Raw genomic sequence first — 24310 nt, forward strand, 5'->3', positions numbered from 1 at the left:
GCTCAGAAAGGCGTGTTTCTTTAGAACAGATAGCTGGAATCAGAGATCTGTATAATTTACTGATACCTGAGCAATGGACTGAAATTTTAACTGATATCCGTGAAGCTGCCGAACATTTAACCCCTCGCATGAACCGACCCGTTGGGCAGGCTCCACAAATGCTGGCGTAGGAGGCGGGGGAAGACTGGGGGTAACTTGCAATGGCCTAGCATCCCATCCAGAGGGAGAAGAAATTCACCAAAAAGATTCAGGCTTTGAAGGAACCAAAGCTAACGAAAGACTACGAAGAGACTTCACTTTACTGCTTCAGTTTACTCAAGGAAAATTCAACATTGTTTTTAATAACCTTCTGTCTTTATTCAGCTTTATATGTTCCACAAATTTCAATTAAGAACTTGTTATAAATAATACATTTGTTTGAATTACTTCATATAACAAAAATATTTATTTCTTTTATACGCATTAATACGATTAATTTTCTTACTGATTCGTATTCTGATATATATCAAATCTTCTTTTAACTTATGCAGTAATAAATAAACGAATGTAGATTCTTGATCACTTTGTTTTTCCTGATTCAACAGCTCTGATATATTTATCCCAGTCAGTCTCCTGCTCAAATTTCCTGCACACTTCAAAGAGCTTCTTAACCGTCGCTTTAACTTCCACTTTTCCTAAAACGAAAGAAGCATGCCATAGAAGAAACTTTCACTATATATTCTTGCAAATCAAAACCTAGGAAACCATTTGCTAAACTCGCGATTGACAAACGGATTTTCATTGGTTTCCAAATATCGCACGTGGTCTTTAATTGTAACATGTATTTCAGTGGGCTCCCCAGAATTTTAATTAGGCCTGTACTAAATTGGTTCTTGATTCACAGGGAACATCAAGAAAGCATGTATGGAATAAATTCCAGGCTAAAATGATCAAACATTTCCTTCTAATACTATGTTGAACCGAACGTTCGATCGTATAGCCGGGGTTCAATACAACACATACGATTTCTCTCTTTACGGAAAGCTTAGGAAGCTAAGAATATTTGTTTTTGCGAAACGACCAAGACGTACTAGGTACCACATCTAATTTAAATACATTGTACAGTTTTCAAGATCACAGTTGTTTTATTATTCCTTCTCTCTAGTCAGAACTTCATAATTTTGATTTCTTAAACATGCATTAAGCAACGAGAAAACAGGAGCAGGTTTTGGTCGTCTGGAGTCGAACTTCGCGCCTTGAAAGTTGGATCATATTGTCTCAGTTGGACTTAAACATGAATTATCAGTGAGGAGAATTTGCAAGTTGATAATCACTCACTTGAGGAGGGCGATGACGCTTTTCCAGTTCCCATGACTCTGTGCGTGATGCAGCGAGCTAAAAACTTAAACAAGTCCTGTTATAAAAGAAAGCATAACAAGTCATAACAGAGTTAAAGTTACCGCGCTGCAGTAACTGTTACTGATCAGATCGATTTAAAAGGTCATTTAGCTGAATCCTTTGTGATAAGAGAAAATCTGAATAAATACAAAAGGCGGAAAGTTTGCCACAAAGTTAGGCAAGGAAAAGCATTCAAACGCACAGATAAACAACTGTGGACTTACAGAACGTAAATTCTAGAAAACAAGCAGGCTTGTCTAATGAGTGGGAATATTCTACTTAGAGTGTTCTAAGAACTCGTACATATCAGCTCTAAACAGCCGAGCCGGGAGAAACGTGTTCGCGAGATAACTCAGACGAGCTTGAGTTCTTCCAACCTCACCCCAATCCTCTCACGGTTGTCTACACTAAACCCACAGACGCAATTAAGTGTTTGAGTCGTGTCGGTTACCTTGGAAACAATAGAACCCTGTTTGAGGTAGGGAGACAAGTACTTGACAACCACATTTGCCACGTCCTTTACACCAACAGGGTCCCCAGGGGAGGCATTGTCATGGTCGCCTAGCGACGATCTTTCACCAGACTTTTTCCTGTCGTGAACGTCTTTGCTTACAGTTTGCGTGTTGAGTTTTAATGGAGCACACTTGATTGAGGATTGGCCGTCCTTTTGTGAATAATTATCAAGACTTACAGACTTGATTGGTTTAAGCTTGACGGTGGTACGTCTGTCCAAGTTGTTTTTAAGCTGTTTTAGAGGTTTTAAATCAGACGCTTTTCTGAAGCCGAAAATCTCATTCGGAATCACCGCGTCTTTCACGTCACTCCCAACGTTACTGTTTGTACAGGCATCACTTGTTGGATGATCTTTTAATCTTGACTTCTTGTGAAGAGGAACATCGTCCAACCACCAGAAATCCTTTTTGATAAAATAAAAACAAAAATGAATAACTAAATAATAATGATAAATAAAAAAAAAAAGAAAAATTCAATGTGAATCCTTAGTCAATCATAATGATTCTAAGTCCATAAAATAAGTCAATGCTGTGGCGAATTTGGTAACCTTTCCTTTTCAGCGTTTCGTTCCTCCTTCGAAGGAAGAAAAAAACCTTAATTCTGTTTACTTGCACAAAGAACTAACATGTAAAACGTCAAGTTTTCGCTTTCCAAATGCGAGCACGGCAACCCGTTCACATTTGATGATTGTTTTTCTCGTAATCTCTACTTGAGGCTGTACTGAAATGATTGCCTTTTGGTCTGTGCTGGTCAGTGCTAATTATGCAAATTGCAGACAAACCTCTGAGGCAGTTCTCTTTTGGCTGTTAGCAGGGATTTTTTCACCATCATCTGCTTGCAGTTCCTCTTTGACTTCACTCTTATCACTGAAAATAAAATGTATAACAATACTCTTGCACGTATAAAGAGATAAAGTCACAATCAACCAACAACACAGAAATACTTACTTGTTCTCAAAGAAGTACTTTATTATCGGAATCACCCTTGGAATGGGAATCTGCAAGAGTAAATTGAAAAGAAAAATCTGGATCACAAATTAGCGCTTGGCTGTAACATAAAGAGACACAGCACTCTTTTTCTGATTTTACCCTGTTCCCAGGCCACCATGTATTTCGACACGGTCCATTCGTTTCGGGTCACATGGTGCGCCCTGGTAAAGTCACCGAAACGAATCACCGCCACTAAAGATTGTTACCTTTGTTTGTTTAAATTCCTTTTAAAACCCAAGAAATTCGAAATACCTTCAATGGTGGATTAGCTGCAGCAGGTTCTTTTGTTATTCTGTGGTTTGATTTCTACATTGAAAGAGCGGCACAGAATCCGCATTAGTACTCGATATAAACGTACGTATTCACCATCCCTGAGCGGACAGCATTACCACGGGAAGCACACGTTTATATCGACTATGCACTGCACTATGCTCGACTATGCACTGTGATAACGGAAAATCATTCAACTTTTTAATTACCTACTTAAAACCCTAAAAACTCGATTCAAAGACGCTTCATTAAACTGTTTTATTTAGTCTACTTCCTTGCATCCTTATGCTCTTCTTACGAGAGAGAAGAGGACGAGTGAGTAATCCACTCTACTTCCAGAGACAAAGACTGTCCTGTCAGAAATCTGTCCAAGAACCGCTTGCGAAAGACATCCACGCTGCTTTTGGGAAGTGTTTGCTTGAGGAAGTTTTGAAAACTGAATGCCTTGGACTGAGGGTGATGTAGACGTAATTTCCCTGAGAGATGTAGTGTCTTAGCTTAATAATGAGCTTAGTTGACTGTATGAAAAACAGCACTGTCACGCATGAAGCGAAGGATCTCGATGAAGCAACATTCCTCTCCTCCGCAGAAGTGAGTGCAGCCGCAAACTCGAGCGGTAGAAGTTCGTTATAGAAAGCTGTTGTGCGAGGTGATTGTAGGCACAAAGTCGAATGGATCGATCGGGCGGCGAACTTCCCTCCCGCGCCTTCCACCGTCACCCTCCACGTAACCATGCCCTACACTCGTATCGTTTAGCGGATTCTCCCCACCCCAAAAAACCCTTTTGAGCCTATGCGGAGGAGAGAGGAAACATTCCATAACATATGTCAAATTATTTAACAAACTCAAAACTTGTCAAAGACCTACCACCAGCTGTAATGCAGATACAAATGGGGTGAATTCCTTGGTATTAGCTTCCTCTGTTTCCTGGATAAGTAGACAGTAATAGAGAACACTCAGAGAGCGTGACAAGCTTAAGAGTTCGGAAATCAAAAGTTCGATTAGGCTCGATTGTCCAATTTCTTTCTTTTTTTTTGCGAGTTCGATTTAGTTCGATTGCCGAACTTGATCGAACTCAATCCATGGATTGAGTTCAATGGGGGGTTCGATTGCCTATGCCGGGTGAAATCACGTCTAGTCGCCTTGAAACAAAATATACACACGCCTGGTCAATGTCCTGCAGGGCATCTCTTGAGACTGAGGCTGTAGTGGATGTTGCTGTGCTGTTTTGTGAAGCTCTCTTCCAAACAAAAACGCTGCCACTACTGGTGCTTGACTTCACCTCGCCAACCTACAATAACAGGGAAAGGGCCTTCATTTAGCAATATTTGTTGAGCAACAATCTTTTCATGGTGGCTTGCCCCGACTGGCGCAGAGCGACGCCAGAAAATTAAAAAAAAAAACCTTTCCTCTCAAGTCTCCCGAGCATCCAACCTTTTATTTTCTAAAGACAGAACTTTCTTCCTTAGTTTAATACTAAACGTCTGGTTAGCTTGAGCAGGTGCGGCAAGAACCAAGTTTAAGGGTACCTCGCGATGAAGCATTCCAGATGCAATATATGCCCCTTCACGCCGTCTGCAAATTGCACCCTATAGCTAATTTTACACCTGTTACACACGCTAAGGTCCAGCTGGAATTTGCGCTAGCATTACCCCGCGTGGCAGGCGTAAACTATACCAGCATCGATACCTACTCTCAATTCCTAACGCTAATTAGTTGGCCTTCACGTTCTGTTTTTGTTCAGGCTATTTTGTAAAAAGATGATCACGGACTTGTCAATCTTCAAAAACGTTGCCACAAACGTCAAGACACGACCCATATATAGATAGACACCTTTATTTAAAAGTAAAAATCTATAGGTAAATTTTAATCCACACTTTAACCCATTTAACCCATACTAGCTACCAATACCCGTCAACTTCTAAAAAATAAAAAAAAGTATATATTTCGTCTAGCGCAAGTTAGGAGCCAGGAAGGGAATCTCTTGATCACCTTTTTCAGCATAGCAGTCTTGTAACCGATGTCTGTCTTGCTGTTCGTGAAGATACTATGCTCGATATCGATTGATGTGGACTCCATGTCAAACAGCAACCTAAGCGTGACCACAAACAAACAAACAGAGAAAATGTCACGCAGGTTGAAATCAAATTATTTCACCACAAAAATCTTGTGTGTTAAGAAAATCGATTGTGCGAACGGCTTTTGTGAAAGAGGATAGCTGAGCACTCCACTATCGCCTTTACTTTTGTTGTCACGTAATGCGTCTTCTCCAAAGCGTTGCGTGACGAACCATGTAACGGAGGCAAAGGATCAAACAGTAGACTGTTCACAGCCCTCTATTTTCTCATTTTGTTATTCGATCATTGAACGCGCGGATAGAGTTGTGAGAGAACTGGACGCCAGCGCAAAACGGAAGAGGGGGTGCGTAAATAGAGAGGCTGTGAACAGTCTAATAAAATAGCAAAGGATTTTCCCCGATTGGGCAAGTTTCGTTTGCTCCTCAAGGAAACCATAAGAGCATATCTGGCTAAAAAAAGAAACAAATCTTAAGTTTTCTTCTTAACCATTTAGAGCCACTGTTCTTACCTCGCAATTTCTTCTGTCTTAGCACACTGATTTATGTTTGATTTAAGCGCTTCCTCCAACAGACCGAAACAGTGTTCCCTTACCTAAAAAGAAAGATAGGCATGCAACACCTGCTCAGATTTAAAAATATGAATCGACCTTTGCCACTAGCTTTTTCACAGACTTCCACAGAAAACGGCGATTTCTTCCTTGATAGAGAAGATCACTCCAAAACGCTTACTTTTCTGCCTTCAACTATAGCAAGTAAACATTCAGCTTTTTCACTCACCGAAGTTACAGCAAGAAATTCGTCTCGAAAGAAGCCCAAAATTCTACTTCAGAAGCCGTCATTTTGAAACTGTACTTGGCAGCCAGGCCGTGTTTATGTGACGTCATGCCGTCCGACTCCAAATTGGCGGGAAGCAGAAAAACCTGCAACTGACTTTGCATCCTTCACTATCTTCACTGCTATCATTTTTGGAGTTTGGAGCATGCTTGGCTCAAAATAATACGGCTCAAGAGCAGCCATAATCTAGAATGGTGGCTAAAAGGCTTGTCAGAAGCCATTTGGACAAAATCTCTTGGACTGAATGACGTATTAAAGGAGTAGGTCACTCCAAAAACCGTGTATTTTTTTCCATCACCAATAAAAAGTTCACATTGAGTTGAGTTACTCACCGTTGTTTTAGCTTCTGAACTGGATGTGATCCTAATGAAAAAGAAGTGAAAAGTTCGACACCGGGAGCCGCCATTTTGAAAGGATCTTGAAGGCCAGGCCGCATATACCTGACGTCATTCCGTCCGAAAATGTGTTTGTTCGTTTGAACTTTAGTATGGCTGCGCTTGAAGCTAGAACGTGCTAGTGATTCCGGGGATGATAATAATCAAGTTGAATGGAACGATTGGTTGGAAAATGCTCTGTGGTGTACTTGTGAGAGATGTGCAGCCATGCCGACGCAAAGAGAATGTGTTTGTTGCCGAGAACAGCCGGAGTAGGTCACCAAGATGGAAGGTACATTTTACAGTACAATTGCAATGGACGCAGTTAGCGGAAGAGGAAGTTTCTTTTTAATTGTATATTGCTCTCAGAATTGAATTGGTGGCTTAAATAAATCCCCAGTATAATGCTTTTGATCTGATTTGTCTCCATTTTTATTTTACTGGCGGTTCAATGCGGAGGGAGTTCTGGTATCACAGAAACTGACGAGGTTTCAATGGTGTGTTTAAATCGGGCGAATGCTTTCCACCTCACAAGTCCGTGTTTTTACTTATAAAATTTGGATACTTTTTGCCCGTGCTCGTACGTGTTTGCCAGGTTTCTTTACACGTATGGACTACGTGGACTCTTGTGAAATACGCAGTGACTTTACATGTAAGATGCGAAGTGAAATCGACGTCTTTGACGTGAAATGTGAAATTGACGACATTCCTTATCATTACATAAGATTTTTTGTGAGAATTGTAATTTGTATTGTTGGAAAGCTAAGCATATGTAATAGATTTTGGACAGAAGAAAAAAGTTTATGGAACTTTTACATGCGTAAACATCAGCTGATGAAGGAAAATTCACTCTGCTAGTGTGTTTATCCGTATCGCATGTGTCGTGTTTACTCGCCTCGTTACTTGACAAAGCATGCAGTAAAATTAAAGCTTCATTTTTTACCGTAGATTTGCTTTCATTAGCAACTGTAATTCCCAAAATGATGTGAATGCAAACACACTGTCCTTAATTAATGATGAATCGTGTTGATAAAATTGAAAACAAATTGTAACACATTTCAGACAAAATATTATTTACATGCGGATATCGGATTGCGCTATAGCAGGAGTTGTTATCGGTAATTGTCGATATGTAGATAGGACTGATGTACAGTTAACTACTTCTTCCGATGTATTCCAAATCAAATTAGATAGCATTTAAAAATTTGTAAGTATTTTAACTCATCCCTGGCTGTCAAGGCCGATTATTAAACACGCTCTGATTTTGGTCCACACAAGAGATTTATAAAGCGAAAAAAAATACTTTTTCGATAAAAGAAAACCGTACCGGGTTAGTTAAACTTGTAATTTTAAAGAAATCTGCAGGGCATTTGAAGTTCCCACGGTACCCTAAGAAATTTAATAGATCACTTCCAAAAAACGCATGCAGTCGCTATGCATCAATGAACACGAAAACACGAAAACCCTAGCGCCAGTCTACGAAATATAATGAATTAAAGCTTGTAACATAGAAGCTTTGTTTATAAATACTGGTAAGACTGGTAAATAATGAAAAGAATTTCATTCAGCCATTTTCCCTGTTATTATAGAAAAAAAAGCGGCAAACTGATTATACATGAAACTGACCCGTGATTCACGCCGTTTTAGCGTCTTTTTCGTGAAAATATATTGCCTGAGGGGTCGAAAATTTTTGGCGACTAAAATACTTGTGCTGGCGACCAAACCTGAACACTTAGGGGCCAGCTGGCCCCAAGGTTTTTTCTTGAAATTCAAGCCCTGTCGTCCAGCGAGGAGCTTCAATTTCTTGCGCAGAAATAATATTTACCCAATCAAGTCAACGACAGTTCTGCCGGGCGAAAATGTTTTTAAAAATGAAAAGTATAACTGATAGCTACCTCTTTTCGTTCCTTGCGATGCGCCGTTCGCTTGCAATACGTGCCTTTACAAGGGCCTTCCGTTGAAAAATTGTCGAAAAGCATTTTTCTTCAATGACCTCCTTCTTGTGTTTCCAGCCACAAGCTCAAATCGGTATTGAGATTTGAAACAGTCGTCTGTGAAATGCTCGTTGCACACGTACACATTTTCGAGTTTTTTTGGCATGAATCTCTCATCCCGACGTAGCTGTTCGAACCACTTCTTTGGCAATTTTTTGTTCTTTTTAGGCAAGTTAAGGGAAGTCACTCCCCTTTCCCTATCCTTTTCGGTTCCGGTTTTACAGCCCGGGCCAAATTTTTCAGCTCACAACTGGATTTAGAACAGAAAAGAAGAGCATTAGCCTTTGAGCTTTGCGCCAATTCGGACGGAATGACGTCACGGATATGCGGCCTGGCCTTCAAGATCCTTTCAAAATGGCGGCTCCCGGTGTCGAACTTTTCACTTCTTTTTCATTAGGATCGCATCCACTTCAGAAGCTAAAACAACGGTGAGTAACTCAACTCAATGTGAACTATTTATTGGTGATGAAAAAAGTACACGGTTTTTGGAGTGACCTACTCCTTTAAAACGTGGCCTGGCTGCTGAGTACTGTTCAAAATGGCGGCAACGATGTTGAATTTTGGGCTTGTTTGGAGACAACTTCTTAAGGAAAACCTGCACTTTAGAGGCTGAAACATCGGTGAGTGGCTAAACCTACTGCGAGATCTTTATTATGTTAACAATCCCAACCCATTACAACAGAAAACGTCCTCTATTTTGACGAGATTAACAGTATAGGGGGATTTATGCTGACGTCATTGTTTACATTTTTGCTCATTTGCATACGGCTTAGCGTACCGAAGGAAACATGTCAGATATGAACTGACTCCAGGCAGCTAAAGAGCTAGTGAAACTCGATACATGGTGAAATTTTTACCTCTTTGGGTGTGATATTCAAGGACATGTTGTCTTTCAAAAAATGCAGCATTTCTGGGTGGCAAAAGCGCTAATGAGCTCATACATTCGTTGTAAAAGTTTGAGTTTTTAAACTCGTGTTGCACAAAAAGTATTCAATACATCAGGCTCATATTCATTGGCAGAGTTAATCGTACTATGACCTTTCAATATTCAGAACTGATTTATTTGTAGTTCCATCAAAAACTGAATTGCTTATGCTAATGAGGCAAATATTGTAAAAAAAGATTTCCCTATTCTATCGATCAAGGACTACTAAATAGAGGGGATTTGTGTGACAAAAGATTAGATGACAGTGTGACATATTCACCGTGCAATAGTCGCATTCCTACCTTGATGGCAAGCTTTGGGATATGCAAATAATTTGCAGCTTCTTTGAGGCGACAGTTGGGACCTAATAAGAAAGTAGATAGTATTAGACCTGTTAACCGGCCTCAAATAAAACCGAAAAAAGGTAGAACCAGAGGGAAAAGTCGCATCGTTATCACTGAATATCAGCTGCTATTAATCTGCTTCAGAGCTAACAATACTCTCTTCTGTCGCTTGTAACATTTAGTTTTGCCAAACCTTGTAAAACGTTTCCGAGGAGCTGCGGTAAGAACAAAAATAATATTTTATCTCGCAAAAGTATTCACTATTAAACTCACCAGGTAACTGCGGAGCTGGTGGACAAGTCAGTGATTGCTTTCCCTGCACAAGATAAGAAGAGAACAAATGTTATTAGCCAAGAGACTCTGATGAGCGTTGCAAAATTCTACATTTTATTCAAATCAGGAAACCCTTGAATGCTTATTTACACAATGGCCAAGAAACGCGATAATTTCTCGCCTAGGTGAAGATGGAGATCAGTGGTATTTACTGAGCGGGGAATTTGAAGTGTTCACGATCTAACTCCACATAAAAACGTTTAAAAGAGAATCAACTAAAACCGTGAAATAGCTTTAAATTTGAAGAATCGACCAAAAATATTTTTAAAAATATGCTGAAATGGAAAATTTCGGAAACCTTCTTTCATTGATCATTACCACAAAAATGTTGCGAAATATATAGAACAACGTGTCCGTGAATTAATTCCTTGCAATACTGGCTACGACAGCCGTGTTTAGTTAAATCGTTTCTTCTATGTTTTGTGCGAGCAAAAGGGACGATGAGTTCCAGTTTCTCGCTGTCAATCAATAAAAAAAACATGAGGTTACATGTGCAAAGCCATGTGCTCATGGCTGCTTGGCATATGCCGTCACGAATATCGCGGGCTCGGATTCCCGCCAGAAAGTGTGCAAATACTTCGTTACGATTTAAAAAAAAAAAAAGACTCATTAACTTATAGATGGCAAAACTTACAAAAAAAAATTCATTACATGGTAAATATAATAGTGATTCCCACCTTGCGTCGTTTCTTAAACTCGTCCGCAATCAATTTGCATCGGAAAGCTCGCTCTTCCCCAGAACCCCCTTCTCTGTCATCCTCGTCATCGTAATCATCTTCATATACCCTGGAAATACAGACAATCCAATCACCATCACGCGTGTAATTTCACCCCACGCGCGGTCGCCTCCCTCGATCTCGCGAGAAATGAAGAAGAGAGCGTGTCGTAGCCTACGCAGCAGGTGTTTAAACGGGGAATGGGGAGGCAAAGGAGGGGGACTATGTTTCCTCAAGCCCGATATCGACCCCGATATCTAGACTTGACAGTAATCATTTCATTGAAGAGCGCTCCCACACCTGTTCGCGCTCAATCAGCGACAAACTTAAGTGATTCCTAGTCAAAACTGCTTCACATTATATTTCAGTTCTGTTCTGTTACCGTAATCCCACAGGTTTTCCTTCCCCTCTCTTCTCAATAAAATTTGAGCCAGCCTTTCCTTGCAGCAAAAAAAATACAAAGAAAACGTTTGGAACTATGCAACTGCAAAGAATTTCTTTGAGGCTATGCACGTGTGTAGTACATCTAGATTGTCTTACTTTCTCTCGTATCCCCATTTCCCTCCTCCATAAAGTTCGTCATCCTCTCCACTCGACAGGCTGTGTGCAATGTAAGTTCTTCCCGCTGTCACGCTTCTGTTGTGGCCTGCCGTCACGCCACGCCGCCAGTGCTCCACAAGCTCGTCAACTGCGTCAGGATCTTTACAGTAGTCACAGCCTTGGGTGCACTAAGAGAAGAGAGAGAAAAGACTTACTGCGATTTGTTACTCGTGCGGGCAATCAAGAGAAGGTCACAATAGGAAGAAGGGCCCTGGCCAATAAGAGTGTAGAAGGTTTACTATTTCTGACCACGAACAAAGTAATTTTGCTAATTTCCCATTTAGTTTTATTTCAGTACGAGCGTATTTTAGGGATACCACAAAACGTACGACATACCTGAAAGAAATGCCAAATGATATGTTTAATTTTGAACACGTATGTGGGGAGTAAGAAAACCCTTTTTAGCCTGTGGCGTTGCTTATGGAAGTCAAACAGATAGCATTCAAGAAAACAGCAATGTTCTATCCTTAAAGCTACACTGAGGTCACATAGCTAACGAAAATGATGGTAAAGATTGAAAAGGACTTGTACTGTGAACATACCTTAGGTGTGCTGTCTCCAAAATACGAAGCTATTGCGGCGTGTCTACAGCTGCAATGGTCCACACAATAATGACGTCAAATTACTTAACAATATCAATAGTTTCCCTCAACCTATTAGACAACAGTATCTTTCTGTCGGAGGAGCAAACATTAAAAGATACAGATAACTTGTTAACTTACCGGGGTTCTTCACAGTATTTCACAATCGCTTCATAACTGGACTGAATAGCCTCATTCTTCCTTCCACTGGACACTGCGCCCTGGAAAACATGAATAAACATGACATCAAGTCTACACGATGCCTCGAGTACTTTCATGTCGAATATTTTGGGTAACGCTGAATTGTTTTGCTCCTACCAACTCCCAACCCACCCTCCCCCACCCCCTCCCCCTTAAAGAACATTAAGTCGATTTAGAGAGGGAGCCATTATGAAAATCAACTGATGATGTGCCTCTTCTCTCTAAACATCGTAATTTTAGCTGGGCACTAGTTCTGGAGTTTTCCAGATCTCATCTCACTGATTTCTGACACGCTTCCCGATTGTACCACTGAAATCCTGAGTTTTCCACCCACCAAGAAGAACGTAAAGTGACTCGAAAATTGGCAGGTTCAAGAACTTGAGGGTAAATTCCTCCCAACTTTCTTGCAAAGAGAAAAAAAATTTGCTTCGAATAATCTGGGAGTTTCAGAAATCGGGATACCACTGTCGTTGAATTTACTGCTGGCAACTTCTCTTTACTTCAAAATCGCTTCACATCTTTATCATGATAATTCATGTTTTGTCAAGGAGCTGAAGGTAACTTAGAGATCGTTGTTTATCGTTTCTTTGACTGCATCATTTGATCGACATAAAGTAGATCTCACGAAGTGTGATCTACACGAAATACTTCCCACAAATTCGCGCGCGCGCAGCACAAGCGCACCGTTGTTTAGTCCTTTGAATAACTAGCTTATAACAGCTACAACTTAATCTATGTTTTTTTGTCGATATCCTGCCTTTCTCTCTTGCTAAAATTAACATCTCATTTATTTTGAACAGTCGCTGAGCGTCAAAATTTTTTTAGACTGATGTAAAAAATCTATCGACATGTCAAACGTTTCGGAAGCTATCAAAACAAGTTGTAAAAGTCATTAACAAAATATCAGCCGCCTCGCGCAAAGGTGTCATTTGATGTAATTAGGCCCCATCCAAACTCCGCCGGAGGAAAACGCATCTTTATTTCTACGGTTAGGCCTACCGTCCCCACTAAATCCGTCATGAAAAGAGAGTTTTTCGAAAACGCTTTTCAAACCAGAGGAATTTTAAAACGCCGGCTTTGCGTTTTCGTTCGGACAGAAAACATTTTGAAAACATTTTGAAAACGGAGCTTTTTGAAAACGACCACCTCACGATAATTATGTGCCTCCCTGCCCGAGAGTTTTTTCAAACACAAATCCAAGATAACTGGTGATTGTTACGTTTTTAAATTTCTCTGGCGTGGTGTAGACGGAAAACATTTGATGCGTTTTCAAAGTGAAACCTCCATTTTCAAATTTCTCCGCCGTAGTGTGGACGGGTCCTTTGTGTTTCAATTGTTTAAACTTGCGACTTTCTAAACAATAACAACTAATTAGTGTCTCGCACAAGGTAGGTGTGATTTTTTTGTAATTAACATTCTGTTGTTTAACCCAATAGTCAAGGATTCACTTTGAAAAAAAAATCTTTAGTTTGCAGTATAAATCTATCTGTCACAGTAAAATATACTGGGATGTTTTCTATTATGGACGACAAAATGAATTAGTGCAACTTTTAAAAATATGTTATGGAGACCAAAATCTTTTTTTTTTTTTTTTTTTCACGCTGGACCAAAATCTTTTGGTACGCAACACAAAATATTTTAGAACAAAAACATTGTTTACTACTGCAAATATAAATTCTCGCGAGGCATTCACATGTTAATTTGAGAAACAATTACTTTCCATTTATCCAATAAAATACCAGGATTTTCGATCCACACTGTCCTTAGTGCGACCTATAAAAGGCATCTGTTGTAGGCACACTGCTAAAACAACTTACTGCTTGCTAAGTTACATTGCCTTCATCATGTCTGTCAGACAATTGTGTAAACAAACAAGCAAAAAGCCCGCAAAAGCACTGTTTTACTTTCCAGAAGAGAACAAAACGGGCATCGCACCTACCCGTATTATTGAAGAAGATGGTGCATTTACTGAAGGTAGACTTGTAAGAGTCAATTGGGCAGGAGATAGAGTGCCAACTGAAATATTAGCTGCAAGCGGTGAGTAGGTTTGTCTTCTCTCTTTGGGTATGACGAACAGCGGAACATTTTATATCACACGAATAGCTAACACTCAAAAACGTGAGTCCTTCCAAATTGACACAGTTTCAAGCTGATAATCAACTTTAGTTAGTACCTCTCTTGCCTGCCGACGCAGCGCCACAGTTTCTTTAGAAAATAATAATTTATGATATATTAGGTTAGGCTGCCATCACCTACTTTCCTTTATACTTACTAACAGTTTTCCATTATTTTTAGATGACGAAGAAACATTGAATCAGAAAGATTTGGAATGGATGAAGAAAAACCTGCCACCAGAGAAACCGTGTGAAGAGACCCAGTTTAAGAACCAGAAGAAGACAGTCGGCAGAAAACAAAAGGTAAGAATTTTTACTTCGAATCGCATGTAGTTAGGGCGGAACTGGTTTGGTGACAATGTATGTTCTGTTTAACTGCTGCTGATTGTTCGATCTTTCGATGAAAGGCTGTTTCAATTACAACTGCGATGTTACCGCTATCAATTAATTGTCTGTTACTTTGTTAGCTGCATTATTCGAAATTGCTTCCCAATTGTAAGTTTACTTAGTAAACTGATTTTAAGTTTTGTTCGCGGATGAGAGCAGACTGCCACAAATTCTTGTTTTTTTGCTTCGAGTGCATGACTAAAAAGTCTTGTTTGCGCAAACCAAGTTTTATATTAACGCAGCTTCTATAAATTGATGACCCAATAAGAATGCGTGAGTTGGCAATAGACCTAACTGCTTATAAAATTCCTTCAGTACTCAGTTAATCGTTATCGTCAACTTTCTTTATGAAAATGACACTCATAGCAATAAACAAACATCTAAACAACGGGGCGGCAAACCTGCAATTATTATTATTGCAAACTAATTGAGTAAATCGAAGTTTGTTGTTGGAAGACGAAAGCGTATTCTTATGATCGGTGTGGACTAAATTTACCATTTCATTTAAGTCTTGTTTGCAGAGATATGTTATCGTAACTTGAAAAATAAATCGAAGTTTAGCGTATAGGGAGCGTATCTGTTTGTTGTATCTGTTTTGTTTTTTTTTCAATTTATATAAAAATTGGATTAGCGCACTTTGAGACTTGTCAAATTTTATCGCTTGCTCATCCTTAGCCTGCTGAACAGGCAAATTAGCGGAGCGGACTGCGAAGAACTTGTTCTCTGTCCCGCTAATCCCCCTGTTCTGCAGGCTAGCTCATTCTAGTAGGCTGACTTTTAAGTTCGAAATCATTTCTTTTATGTTGTTTGCTTTGAGACAATCAAATTTCAAAAGCGCATCTTAGGTGCAGTCCATACTACGGGGGAGAAATTTGAAAACGCAGCTTCATCTCCACGGTCAGGCCTAGTTACCATCCACACCGTAATCCGTCACGAAAACTTAACTTTTCGAAAAGGCTTTTCAAACCGCAGGAATTTGGAAACGTTGGCTTTGCGTTTTAATGTGGACTAGAAATATTTTGAAAATGGAACTTTTCGAAAACGATGCTTATACAACACAAATCGATACTGGCGGGTGATTGTTGCGCTTTCAGATTTCTCCGGCGTAGTGTACACTAAAAATACCTGACACCTTTTCAGAGTGAAAACGCCGTTTTCAAATTTCTCTTGCGTAGTGTGCACGGGACCTTATTGAAATAACTTGTGCACGGCGAAGCGCGTGCAGTTTGTTCCATTCCCTGTCTGAATAATTACGCAGAAAGTGCCTCCAGTTTGTAAACACGGTGTCATCTGTACAAAAAAATGACCTCTGTATTTTGTGTTAATCCATAGAGAAGCCATAAAAGAAGCCGTGAAAGAGAGAATGAGAGCAGGCAACAGAAGAAGAGAAGCAAAAAGGTCAACCTTCCACGAGTTGAACAACCAACGAGTCCAGACGCGGCCGCCATTCGTCGGCCAGTTCAACAAGACATTCAACAGTCGCGGCCTCTATACCAATCTTCCCCACTACCTGAGTATTGCTGTAACTTCCGTTCAGACGTGTTTGGTGACGATTTACAGGAGCCGAGTACAGTGGTCGCTAAGCTTGATCAAATACTACGCAATCAGAAAGTTATGATCTCTACAATGTCTCAATTTCTAGTTTGGACAAGAGCACTGAGAGCAAGTAAAGAGAAAATGTAACGTGTAAGGGGAGGGGAGGGTTGGCTCAAACGTCTACAACATAATTTTTATTCAGTTATTCATTAGGATGTAGTTAAACCTTGTAAATGATAAGGATAATATATATTGTAAGAAGTGCTTTGCTTTTAGAAATAAAAGCTGTTGTGGTAAAGTTTATACTGTGCTGGTATGGTGTCTTTAGGTGTAACACATCACCTACAGTGGAGCTCAGTTAATACGGACATAAATTTATAAGGGCCCGGGGGGAACTCCCATATACAAAGGGCGGGGGTGCTCGTTGGAAATTTTGAAGAGAACCCCTAAGAGATACCAAGATCTGGTGTTGTGGGTGTGGAATGAAATGTTCTCACCCCTAAGAGGCACCAATTCTAAAACAACATATTACCTTCTGTCACCTTGTTTTTTTGGTTCCATACCCTAATAGGTACTGCAAAAGCTGCAAAGAACTTTTGAGGCTGAACACCCCAAGAAGAACCAAAACCCCTTTTTAATCCCTAAAGGTACAACAAGCACCCCTGTCTAAGGGTGTCCGTATTATCTGTGTGTCTGTATTTAGTGAGCTCACAGACTATAATAATTATTAAACCAACTTTAATACCTTACTGTGACTTGAGTTCAAAGTGAGCAAATGACTGAAGACTCAAACACGTCTCGCACATAAAAGACGCAAAAAAGTTCTCTCGTCAATATAAATTATTCATGAAGTTTCAAGACTGAATCATCTGTGATGGGGAAGACAGACAAAGGATTATAATTCAATGTTACGTTGTCTTTTTAAATCCACCTCCTATAGTTACAGCTGTACCTTCTTTTCCTTGATTCCTTTTTTAATGAGAAAAAACACCTGATCTCTCTCAAGCCTGTACACACAATTCAACAAAGGTTCAGTAAAAGTTATTTTTGATCACTGCAGAAGATTCCCCGGATTTAATTGATTTAAACTACAATTCAAGGAAGGCCATTGTGCCACTTATTTACACTGCATTCAGGATCTCGTTGATAAAAAGTTCAATGGCAAATGTAAAATTAATTTTTGACTCACCTGGAGTAATATAGTCTGCAGAAAGAAGGTTTTCCGTCCCGTCCAGCTCTACCTGACTCTTGGTAGTAGCCTTCCATTGACTGCGGCAAAGTCCAGTGTACAACAAACCTAAGACATGACAAAGAGGATTGAAAATGTAACAGATAGGTTGTACAGCATGCATAATTGAGACATCTACGATGCCTGGTACAAAAACAATAATATTAGAAATACTCAACTGTAAGGCAGACAATTAAGATGGTCTGTTAAGTGCATCAGGGAAAAGCAGACACCTAAATAGGCGATATTCATAACTGCCATTCCCTTTTGAAAAGATTCTCTGCATTAGCCTCAGTTGCAAGCTACACTGTAGTTACAGTCTAATACCAAGAATAAGAATATTGTCTATTGTACTACAAAATTAACCGCCTAATAAGTCTGATAAGATGTTTACCTGACAGAAGCTTTGTCAACTCCCATACCAAAACTAACTGTGGCCACAATAACTGCAACCTTTCCATCCATCCATTCTTGTTGAATCTCATCTCGTTTGTCTGGTTTAAGACCTATGGAAAACATTTGCCGCATTGGTTACATGTATAAGTGACCTGTAGGACATGTTCTTTCATGTATGTCAGGGAAAGCAGAAGAAATTGGAAATCTTGGGGGACCGAACACAAGCCCGGAACCAATGGAAATGTCAATTCCGCAATTAAACAGCATATGGAAACCGGCCACGATATACATCCTATTTATGCCAACATTCTTGACACAGGTGTGAGTGGCAAGAACAAAGGCTGTTTCTGGATTCCTTGCACTCTTTCTTAGACAAAAACTCTGTAAATAAAAGAGCACCCTTCCCAAGGGTTTACACATCACTGGTTGCCTCCCTAGGTGGCAACGAACAATAACGTCCCAGCTTATTAAAATTCTGTGAATCGCGCAAAATCATCATTCTCTGAAGAAGACCACAGAAGGCGGTTGAAAATTTAGAGACAATTTTACTTTTTTAGATCTGTTTTAAACGTTTTTTAAAGAACTATGAGCACAGATCACTCAACAGTTTTATTTACATGTATAAGTTATGATCTACATGCCAGCCCCGCATCATGTATTTTATTCATTTTTATTATTTCTTTTATTTGCACAAATCTGTATAACAATAAAAAACGTAAAAAAAATCTAAAACTGAAGTGGCAAGTAGACTTAAATGTACCTTCTCTTATGGTTGACAACTGAACAAAATGCAAGCTGGGTAATACTCAATGCTGGTCATATTCAATGAGCACGTGATCAACTCAAAGAAATTCTTAACAGCAAGCCAGGCTAACTAACATGAAGTGTGTGGTGCATGAAATTTACAAAATAAAAGGGTTTCAAGAGAGAACTACGGTCAATATACTACACTTTTATTTGATAAAAATTAGGACCTCTTACCAGCATGATAAGCCTTTGCCGTGAGTCCTCTTCTGTTCAGTCTTGATGCCACTTCTTGACATGCATCTCGAGTCCGACAGTAAATAATACCACTACCCTAATGGTCAAAGAATAAGGTCATCAACTGCAAGAGGAATTGTTACATTATTATTTCATTCAAAATATTCACAACAGAACTTTCTGCACCTACTTTTTTTGAAATAATAAATTATTTATATATAATAAATTATTTAAGCCTGGTGGTCCTACCTCGTCAAAATTATCATTCTTTTATAATGTCATTTTGAAATCATGAACAAGAGCTAAACTAAAAAAGATTGGCTGCTTGAATACATCACTATCAGTAATGGTTACCTTCTCCCCCTGACTGCTATCCTGTTCTGATAATGCTGAATCAGCAAAACTCTTAAGGTCTGAATAAGGATCATCAAGGAGTTCTTTGAAACTTAAGCAAAAATATATATATTAAATAAAAAAACTGGGGATTTGGTCAGGTAGATAAATAATATTTAATTACCGGTAATGATATGACTGAGAAAATTACTTCTTGTGGTCCTGGCTGAGAGCAGACCAATTTATCGGTAATTTTTAATTTGCACCGCAGTGCAAATTAATGAGCGCTCATCATTTTTACTATTTATAATATTCAACCTTATTATTAATAGAAAATATTTTTGACACCCTGTAAAGAAGGGGATGAGCAAGATGACAGAAGATCAAGAAAATGCCAAACTAGTTTTAAATATATTTGTACATACTTGATAGTAACTAAATAATTAGAAGAAAGCAAAATGCTGGTTAGAAAATTAATCTTCTCCCCAGATCTAAGACTCTTACATCTCTGCTAGATGTAGTTTGCAGACTTTGTCTTAATAATGTTTATGAGTTTTTCTAAAGTTTAAATTTTAATATTAAGTACACAGATGCTATAAAATTAGTCAGCTCTACATACCACACATCATAAAATAAATTTGGTCGATAACACGTAGTCTTGAAAATTGCTGTGGGCTTGTGAAGTTGAAGGGATGTCAGAACATCCTCTTGGACATGAGGAGTAGCTGTAGCTGTAAGTGCTGCCCAAGGAATATCGCTAAACTGTTTTCTTAATGAACCAAGCTTCAGGTAATCAGGTCTAAAATCATGTCCCCACTGTGACACACAGTGAGCCTCATCCACAATAAAGAAAGATAAAAGCTTTCTCTTGTACAGCGAGCTTAGCACTTTTTGAAATCCAGGTGTTGCTGCAAGTTCAGGAGTAATATACAAAAGCTTAATTGATGGCTTCAGCGTTTGAATTTCTGAGTAGACGCGCTTTCTCTCAGAAGCTGACAGTTTTGAATTTATTGTTTCAACTTTTATTGAGAGCGATTTTAAGTGCAATACTTGATCTTGAATGAGAGCAATCAGTGGAGAAAATACAACTGTTATTCCCTTTGCCAAGACTGCCGGCAATTGATAACAAAGAGATTTTCCTGATCCTGTTGGCATGGATACAAACACGTCCTGTTTTCCTGTTTGGAAAAAAAATTTGACAATAAATAATTAATAAAATAAATAAATAAATATCTTAATTGACCACTCCCCCAATGGGGCTTTTCAGGGCCAATGAAACTAAACGATGACACAAATGATGCAAATGAACATAACATGTTTAAAATCCCAACTGGCGGGAGGCAGACTAGCTGGCTATTTACAAGCATGACCAAGGAGTTGAACAAAGGTCTACTGAGAAACAACTCCAGTTAAGTGGTTAGAGTGGGACTTCAGCCCGCGACCTCCAGATTTCAAGTCTGGCACCCTAACCACTTGGCCATGCTGCCTCCGCATTGTAAATTAACTGGAGTTCCATGGTACATACATGAATGAATCAATCTGACTAGTGAACTCTCCTACACACTGAGAGATAGGAGGCTCCAGTCACTAGAGGTTGAGTTTCCATACTACCTAGAGTTTCCTATGTTTCTCTGCACACAAAGTGGAGGACAGCTCATTTTTTCCCTTTTAGGGTCATTCCCCTATCCCACCCTCCTCACTTCTGAAACGTCCACCCACTACCCCCCCCCCCCCCCGCAAAGAAAATTGCTGCCACCCTCGATCCCTTAAAGCTCATTTAGCTTCTAAAAATGGTATCTTTCTTGATTTATGTAAGCTTACATCAACTAAAACAAAACCGTGTGATAGTATTTAGCCACGATAAGCCTGAAATAAGCCTAAGCTAGTTAGTTCAAGCTCTTTAAATTTTTCATTTTTAGCTTACCTTCATGAAGACACTCTACTGCTTCCCTCTGAAGTTTCGACTTAAAGTCTTTGTGCTTAAAGACACTCTTCAAAGAATCAGCTAAAACTTGTGTCGCCATTTTCTCAACTAAAAAATATCATAAAAGAATCGACTCCATACAAAATTCCATTCAAGCTTCCGCCATGTTTTGAAATGTTCGGTTATCTTCAGTCTCCGAATAGCCCACGTTTGGTTCTCCGAACTAATCACGAACATGAAACGATGAAACGAAGAGACTAAGACCCATGCCTTTGGATTATTTACAAGTCGCGGACAAGATTACGGGTGCCTGGGTACGTATTTTTTGTTACCATTTTTCGTTGCGAAGGGAACAGCTGCGAAGTTTCTACAGCTGCGTAGTCGCTATATGGGGTATATGATGTAAGCATATTTTCACGGAAGCTAAATAAGCGAGGTCGTATTTGATGTGAGCAAATTTCCGTGGGAAGCTACGTTGATTGTGCTGCGGAGATTGCAATTGAAACCATTTCACTTTTAAACAAGTCTTGAGAAGCTTCTCAACAAGCCCAGCTCGAGAAGATGGATCCTACATCATTCGGAATCGTGAAGGGAGAAGTTCAGCGTCTTCCTCTCAAGGACGACAAAGTGAAAGCCATTGCTTATGCTCAGGGGCATTTCTACGCCGAGCAAGTTGGTGAATTGCTGAGACAGTTCAGTTTCGACGATGGTCGTCTTAAAGGGCTTCAAGCTTGTGTGGGGAAGATGCTACCAGCCACTTGTGTGGGAATTTTCCCGATCCTCAGAGCTTTCTCCTTCGACAATAACAAAGTTCAGGCGCTGGAGCTGATCGCTATACAAATCACGGATCCACTGAACTTCCAGGTGTTCAACGAAGTTATTCCTGTCTTGAAAGACCGTGAGCGAGTCAGGGTTATCATGCAAAGAAGGGCTACTATGGGACCTCCACAAATGCCTTCTCCTATGAATCCCGTCGTGGCAGGCAATCCCTATCCATATGGCAGACCCAAGGCGTCTATGGATCCTAATGACCCTCTTTACAGAGCAGTTGATAATGCTGTGGGCAGTGCTGTGAATGGTGTATGTTCTGCTGTGGACAGTGCTTGTGGTGCCTTGTTTGGCCGTCCTTCACGTCCTGGTGCCGTCATTGTCCAAAGACCAGTGGCATACAAGACAACAACTACCTCATATGTAGTACCCCCAGGCTCTGGAGTGCAAGTCTTACATGTTCCACCAGGTGCAACAGTTCAAACCATCACTCCTGCTGCCCCACCTGGTACCTACCCTGTTGGCCAAGCACCACCTCCCTACCAACCCTACCCAACCCAGCAGTGGAAATAAACTACCTTGAGATACACTTTGCTCACTGGCAACTGATGCTTCAATCTCTAGTGGTAGTTTATACATTATGTTTCAAAAGTAGTCAATTTTATTGTTTTAGATTTAGTTTACTAACGTGTATATCCCAATCAGGGCTGTCATTAAGAGTGGTAAGCTGTAACACCTGTTACCAGTGAGTATATTTGATAGGCCCTTGATGTTTTGTGTGAAATTGCCTTTTGTAGATACAATTCAGCCACAAATTAACAAGTTTGTAACAGGTGTGAAGATCAATGCTTCAGGTGACTAAAAACTTAATGACAGCCCTGCCAATGGGCAACTTTTGCTCTCTTCATATTGAACTGGAACTTCAACATATATAGACCCCTCTATATATAGCAATGATGCTTGAGCCTTTGAAAATGCAACAATGGGAGATTTCCAGGAAACCATCAGAGGGCATCTGACATCAGCCAACATACAAGTTATTGAAGTACCTTGGGCATAAATTTGTCGCAAATTTTAACATCTTTTTTCTTATCCGGTAGATAATTCAGGTTCTTATCTGGTAATTTATCTGAGAGGTGTGGAAATGCTGTGGAGGGGGGAGGGGGCAGGTAATGGAGTTCTAGCACAACCTAAAGAGTACAAAACTTGTTTATAGAAACTAAAGCAGAGCTATAATAATGTTATTCTGCAGTTTCCTAATGATATAGTATTATTATATCATGTAGATTACATTAAGTGTTATGAGCTCCATAGCAGGAGTGTTGTTCATGTTTCAGAGTTAAAAGACTTCGATTACAGTATAAATCAATTAAGGTGGTTTGCATGGGGCACCACCAGAAAATTGTTCTAAAATGTAAAACACCACAGAAAATTTTTTATCAGTCTCTATATTACAGTGGTTATGTTTTTAAGACAAAGCACTTTGTAATTTACAGCCCAAATCAGTGTCTTGGAAATGTCACAGATGCAATTAAATATATGATTTACAAAATTATGCATTTAAAAAAAATTTACTAGTTTCACATTGTACTGTTACTGATCAAACAAAATAAATACCAGAGATATTAATGAAGAACTAGCCTTACTTACTGTAAATCTGATATTGTTTGCTTTTTGCACTCATGCAGTTTAAATAGAGTAACAGAGGTATGTAATGTGTGAAATAGATTCTGAAGAAGCAATATTAAGTTGCTCTATAAATCTCTTACTCGTGTTTGTCTAATACTGTAGACACTATTTGATGTTGTTTCACTTTTGAAGTGTGTGTTGATTATATTTATCATATGATATAAATGTTATTTGATTTTTTTTTTCTTCACCAACATGCAGATGCAGTATACTAAGTGCTGAAATTTCCTAAATAGAACACTCTAGATAAAGTTGTTATGTAAAGTACAGAAGGATTTAAACTTGGGCAAATGTATTCTTTATTCATCATCCACAAATCTTGTTGTTTGGATGTAACTTTTATGGACCCTTAAAGTAAACAATTTTGTCATGATATCTGTATAACCCTAAATAGAGGAATAAAGAGCAGTACAGTTCTCCAGATCATTGCTTTAAATTTTTTTTCCGTCAGTTTTTGTGCCCTGATTTTCAATACAAGGGTCATCAACTTTATACCCTACAATCCCAGCAGTGCATGGACACAGCCATACATTACAAGCTCCGCTTTTTACGAACGTCTTCAGCTGTCATATATCGCAACTTAAAACCTAACTTCTTTTAGCCACACTAAATTTTAGGAGAATTTGTCACACTCAAGACTGTGTAACAGTGAAAGTGGAGAGACAGGTTTTCTGCATGGAAAAACACTTGTACATTTCCTCTACACATATGGAGATCCTACAGATTACCTGACCTTGTTGCATATGTGTAAGCTTGATGCTTTTTACTTTCAACTTAAATTAAAGTAGCTGTAGATTCAGAAGCACTACTGTCATGCCAATGTGCC

The 24310-nt window shown here is 39.4% G+C and overlaps 3 protein-coding genes across 4 annotated transcripts; 2 read left to right on the plus strand and 1 right to left on the minus strand.

Annotated features, from left to right (window-relative positions):
* Positions 1 to 310: 310 nt before the first annotated feature.
* LOC110058276 (ATP-dependent DNA helicase Q5-like) lies at positions 311 to 21301 on the minus strand. Of its 2 annotated transcripts, XM_089274649.1 has the most exons (23): positions 21028 to 21301; positions 19723 to 20281; positions 19125 to 19215; positions 18771 to 18867; positions 17788 to 17899; positions 17355 to 17462; positions 17118 to 17172; positions 12069 to 12148; positions 11889 to 11937; positions 11287 to 11474; positions 10708 to 10816; positions 9971 to 10013; positions 9656 to 9717; positions 5736 to 5818; positions 5142 to 5241; positions 4315 to 4440; positions 4017 to 4076; positions 3132 to 3185; positions 2838 to 2887; positions 2672 to 2756; positions 1829 to 2293; positions 1318 to 1393; positions 311 to 674 (listed from the first exon to the last, which is right to left on the minus strand). In XM_089274649.1, the coding sequence occupies exons 1-23, from the start codon at positions 21125 to 21127 to the stop codon at positions 559 to 561; spliced, it is 2868 nt and encodes a 955-aa protein (XP_089130775.1). In that variant the 5' UTR covers positions 21128 to 21301; the 3' UTR covers positions 311 to 558. The 2 variants fall into 2 exon arrangements, with proteins under 2 accessions (XP_089130775.1, XP_089130776.1); XM_089274650.1 differs by lacking the exon at positions 3132 to 3185.
* LOC110058278 (uncharacterized) lies at positions 13950 to 16573 on the plus strand. The gene is made up of 3 exons (XM_089274651.1): positions 13950 to 14165; positions 14424 to 14545; positions 15962 to 16573. Exons 1-3 carry the CDS (start codon positions 13973 to 13975, stop codon positions 16310 to 16312), a joined length of 666 nt encoding a protein of 221 aa, XP_089130777.1. The 5' UTR covers positions 13950 to 13972; the 3' UTR covers positions 16313 to 16573.
* A 134-nt stretch (positions 21302 to 21435) lies between the features above and the next one.
* On the plus strand, positions 21436 to 23907 carry LOC110058277 (proline and serine-rich protein 1-like). Its single transcript, XM_020764897.2, has one exon. It carries the CDS (start codon positions 21589 to 21591, stop codon positions 22366 to 22368), a length of 780 nt encoding a protein of 259 aa, XP_020620556.2. The 5' UTR covers positions 21436 to 21588; the 3' UTR covers positions 22369 to 23907.
* The last annotated feature ends 403 nt before the right edge of the window (positions 23908 to 24310 follow it).

The sequence above is a fragment of the Orbicella faveolata genome, unplaced genomic scaffold (genome assembly GCF_042242905.1).
Source record: "Orbicella faveolata isolate gen_17 unplaced genomic scaffold, um_ofav_v1 contig_36, whole genome shotgun sequence".
NCBI classification, from domain to species: domain Eukaryota; kingdom Metazoa; phylum Cnidaria; class Anthozoa; order Scleractinia; family Merulinidae; genus Orbicella; species Orbicella faveolata.

Excerpts from the sequence above, each read along its gene's own strand:
- LOC110058278 (XM_089274651.1), top strand. The coding sequence starts at position 13,973 with ATGTCTGTCAGACAATTGTGTAAACAAACAAGCAAAAAGCCCGCAAAA. Across the intron at positions 14,166-14,423 it reads TGAAATATTAGCTGCAAGCG|ATGACGAAGAAACATTGAAT; the intron begins GTGAGTAGGTTT and ends CATTATTTTTAG. Across the intron at positions 14,546-15,961 it reads CAGTCGGCAGAAAACAAAAG|AGAAGCCATAAAAGAAGCCG; the intron begins GTAAGAATTTTT and ends GTTAATCCATAG.
- LOC110058277 (XM_020764897.2), top strand. The coding sequence starts at position 21,589 with ATGGATCCTACATCATTCGGAATCGTGAAGGGAGAAGTTCAGCGTCTT.
- LOC110058276 (XM_089274649.1), bottom strand. The coding sequence starts at position 21,127 with ATGGCGACACAAGTTTTAGCTGATTCTTTGAAGAGTGTCTTTAAGCAC. Across the intron at positions 17,900-18,770 it reads GGCAAAGGCTTATCATGCTG|GTCTTAAACCAGACAAACGA; the intron begins GTAAGAGGTCCT and ends TGTTTTCCATAG. Across the intron at positions 10,014-10,707 it reads AGTTTAAGAAACGACGCAAG|GGAAAGCAATCACTGACTTG; the intron begins GTGGGAATCACT and ends TATCTTGTGCAG.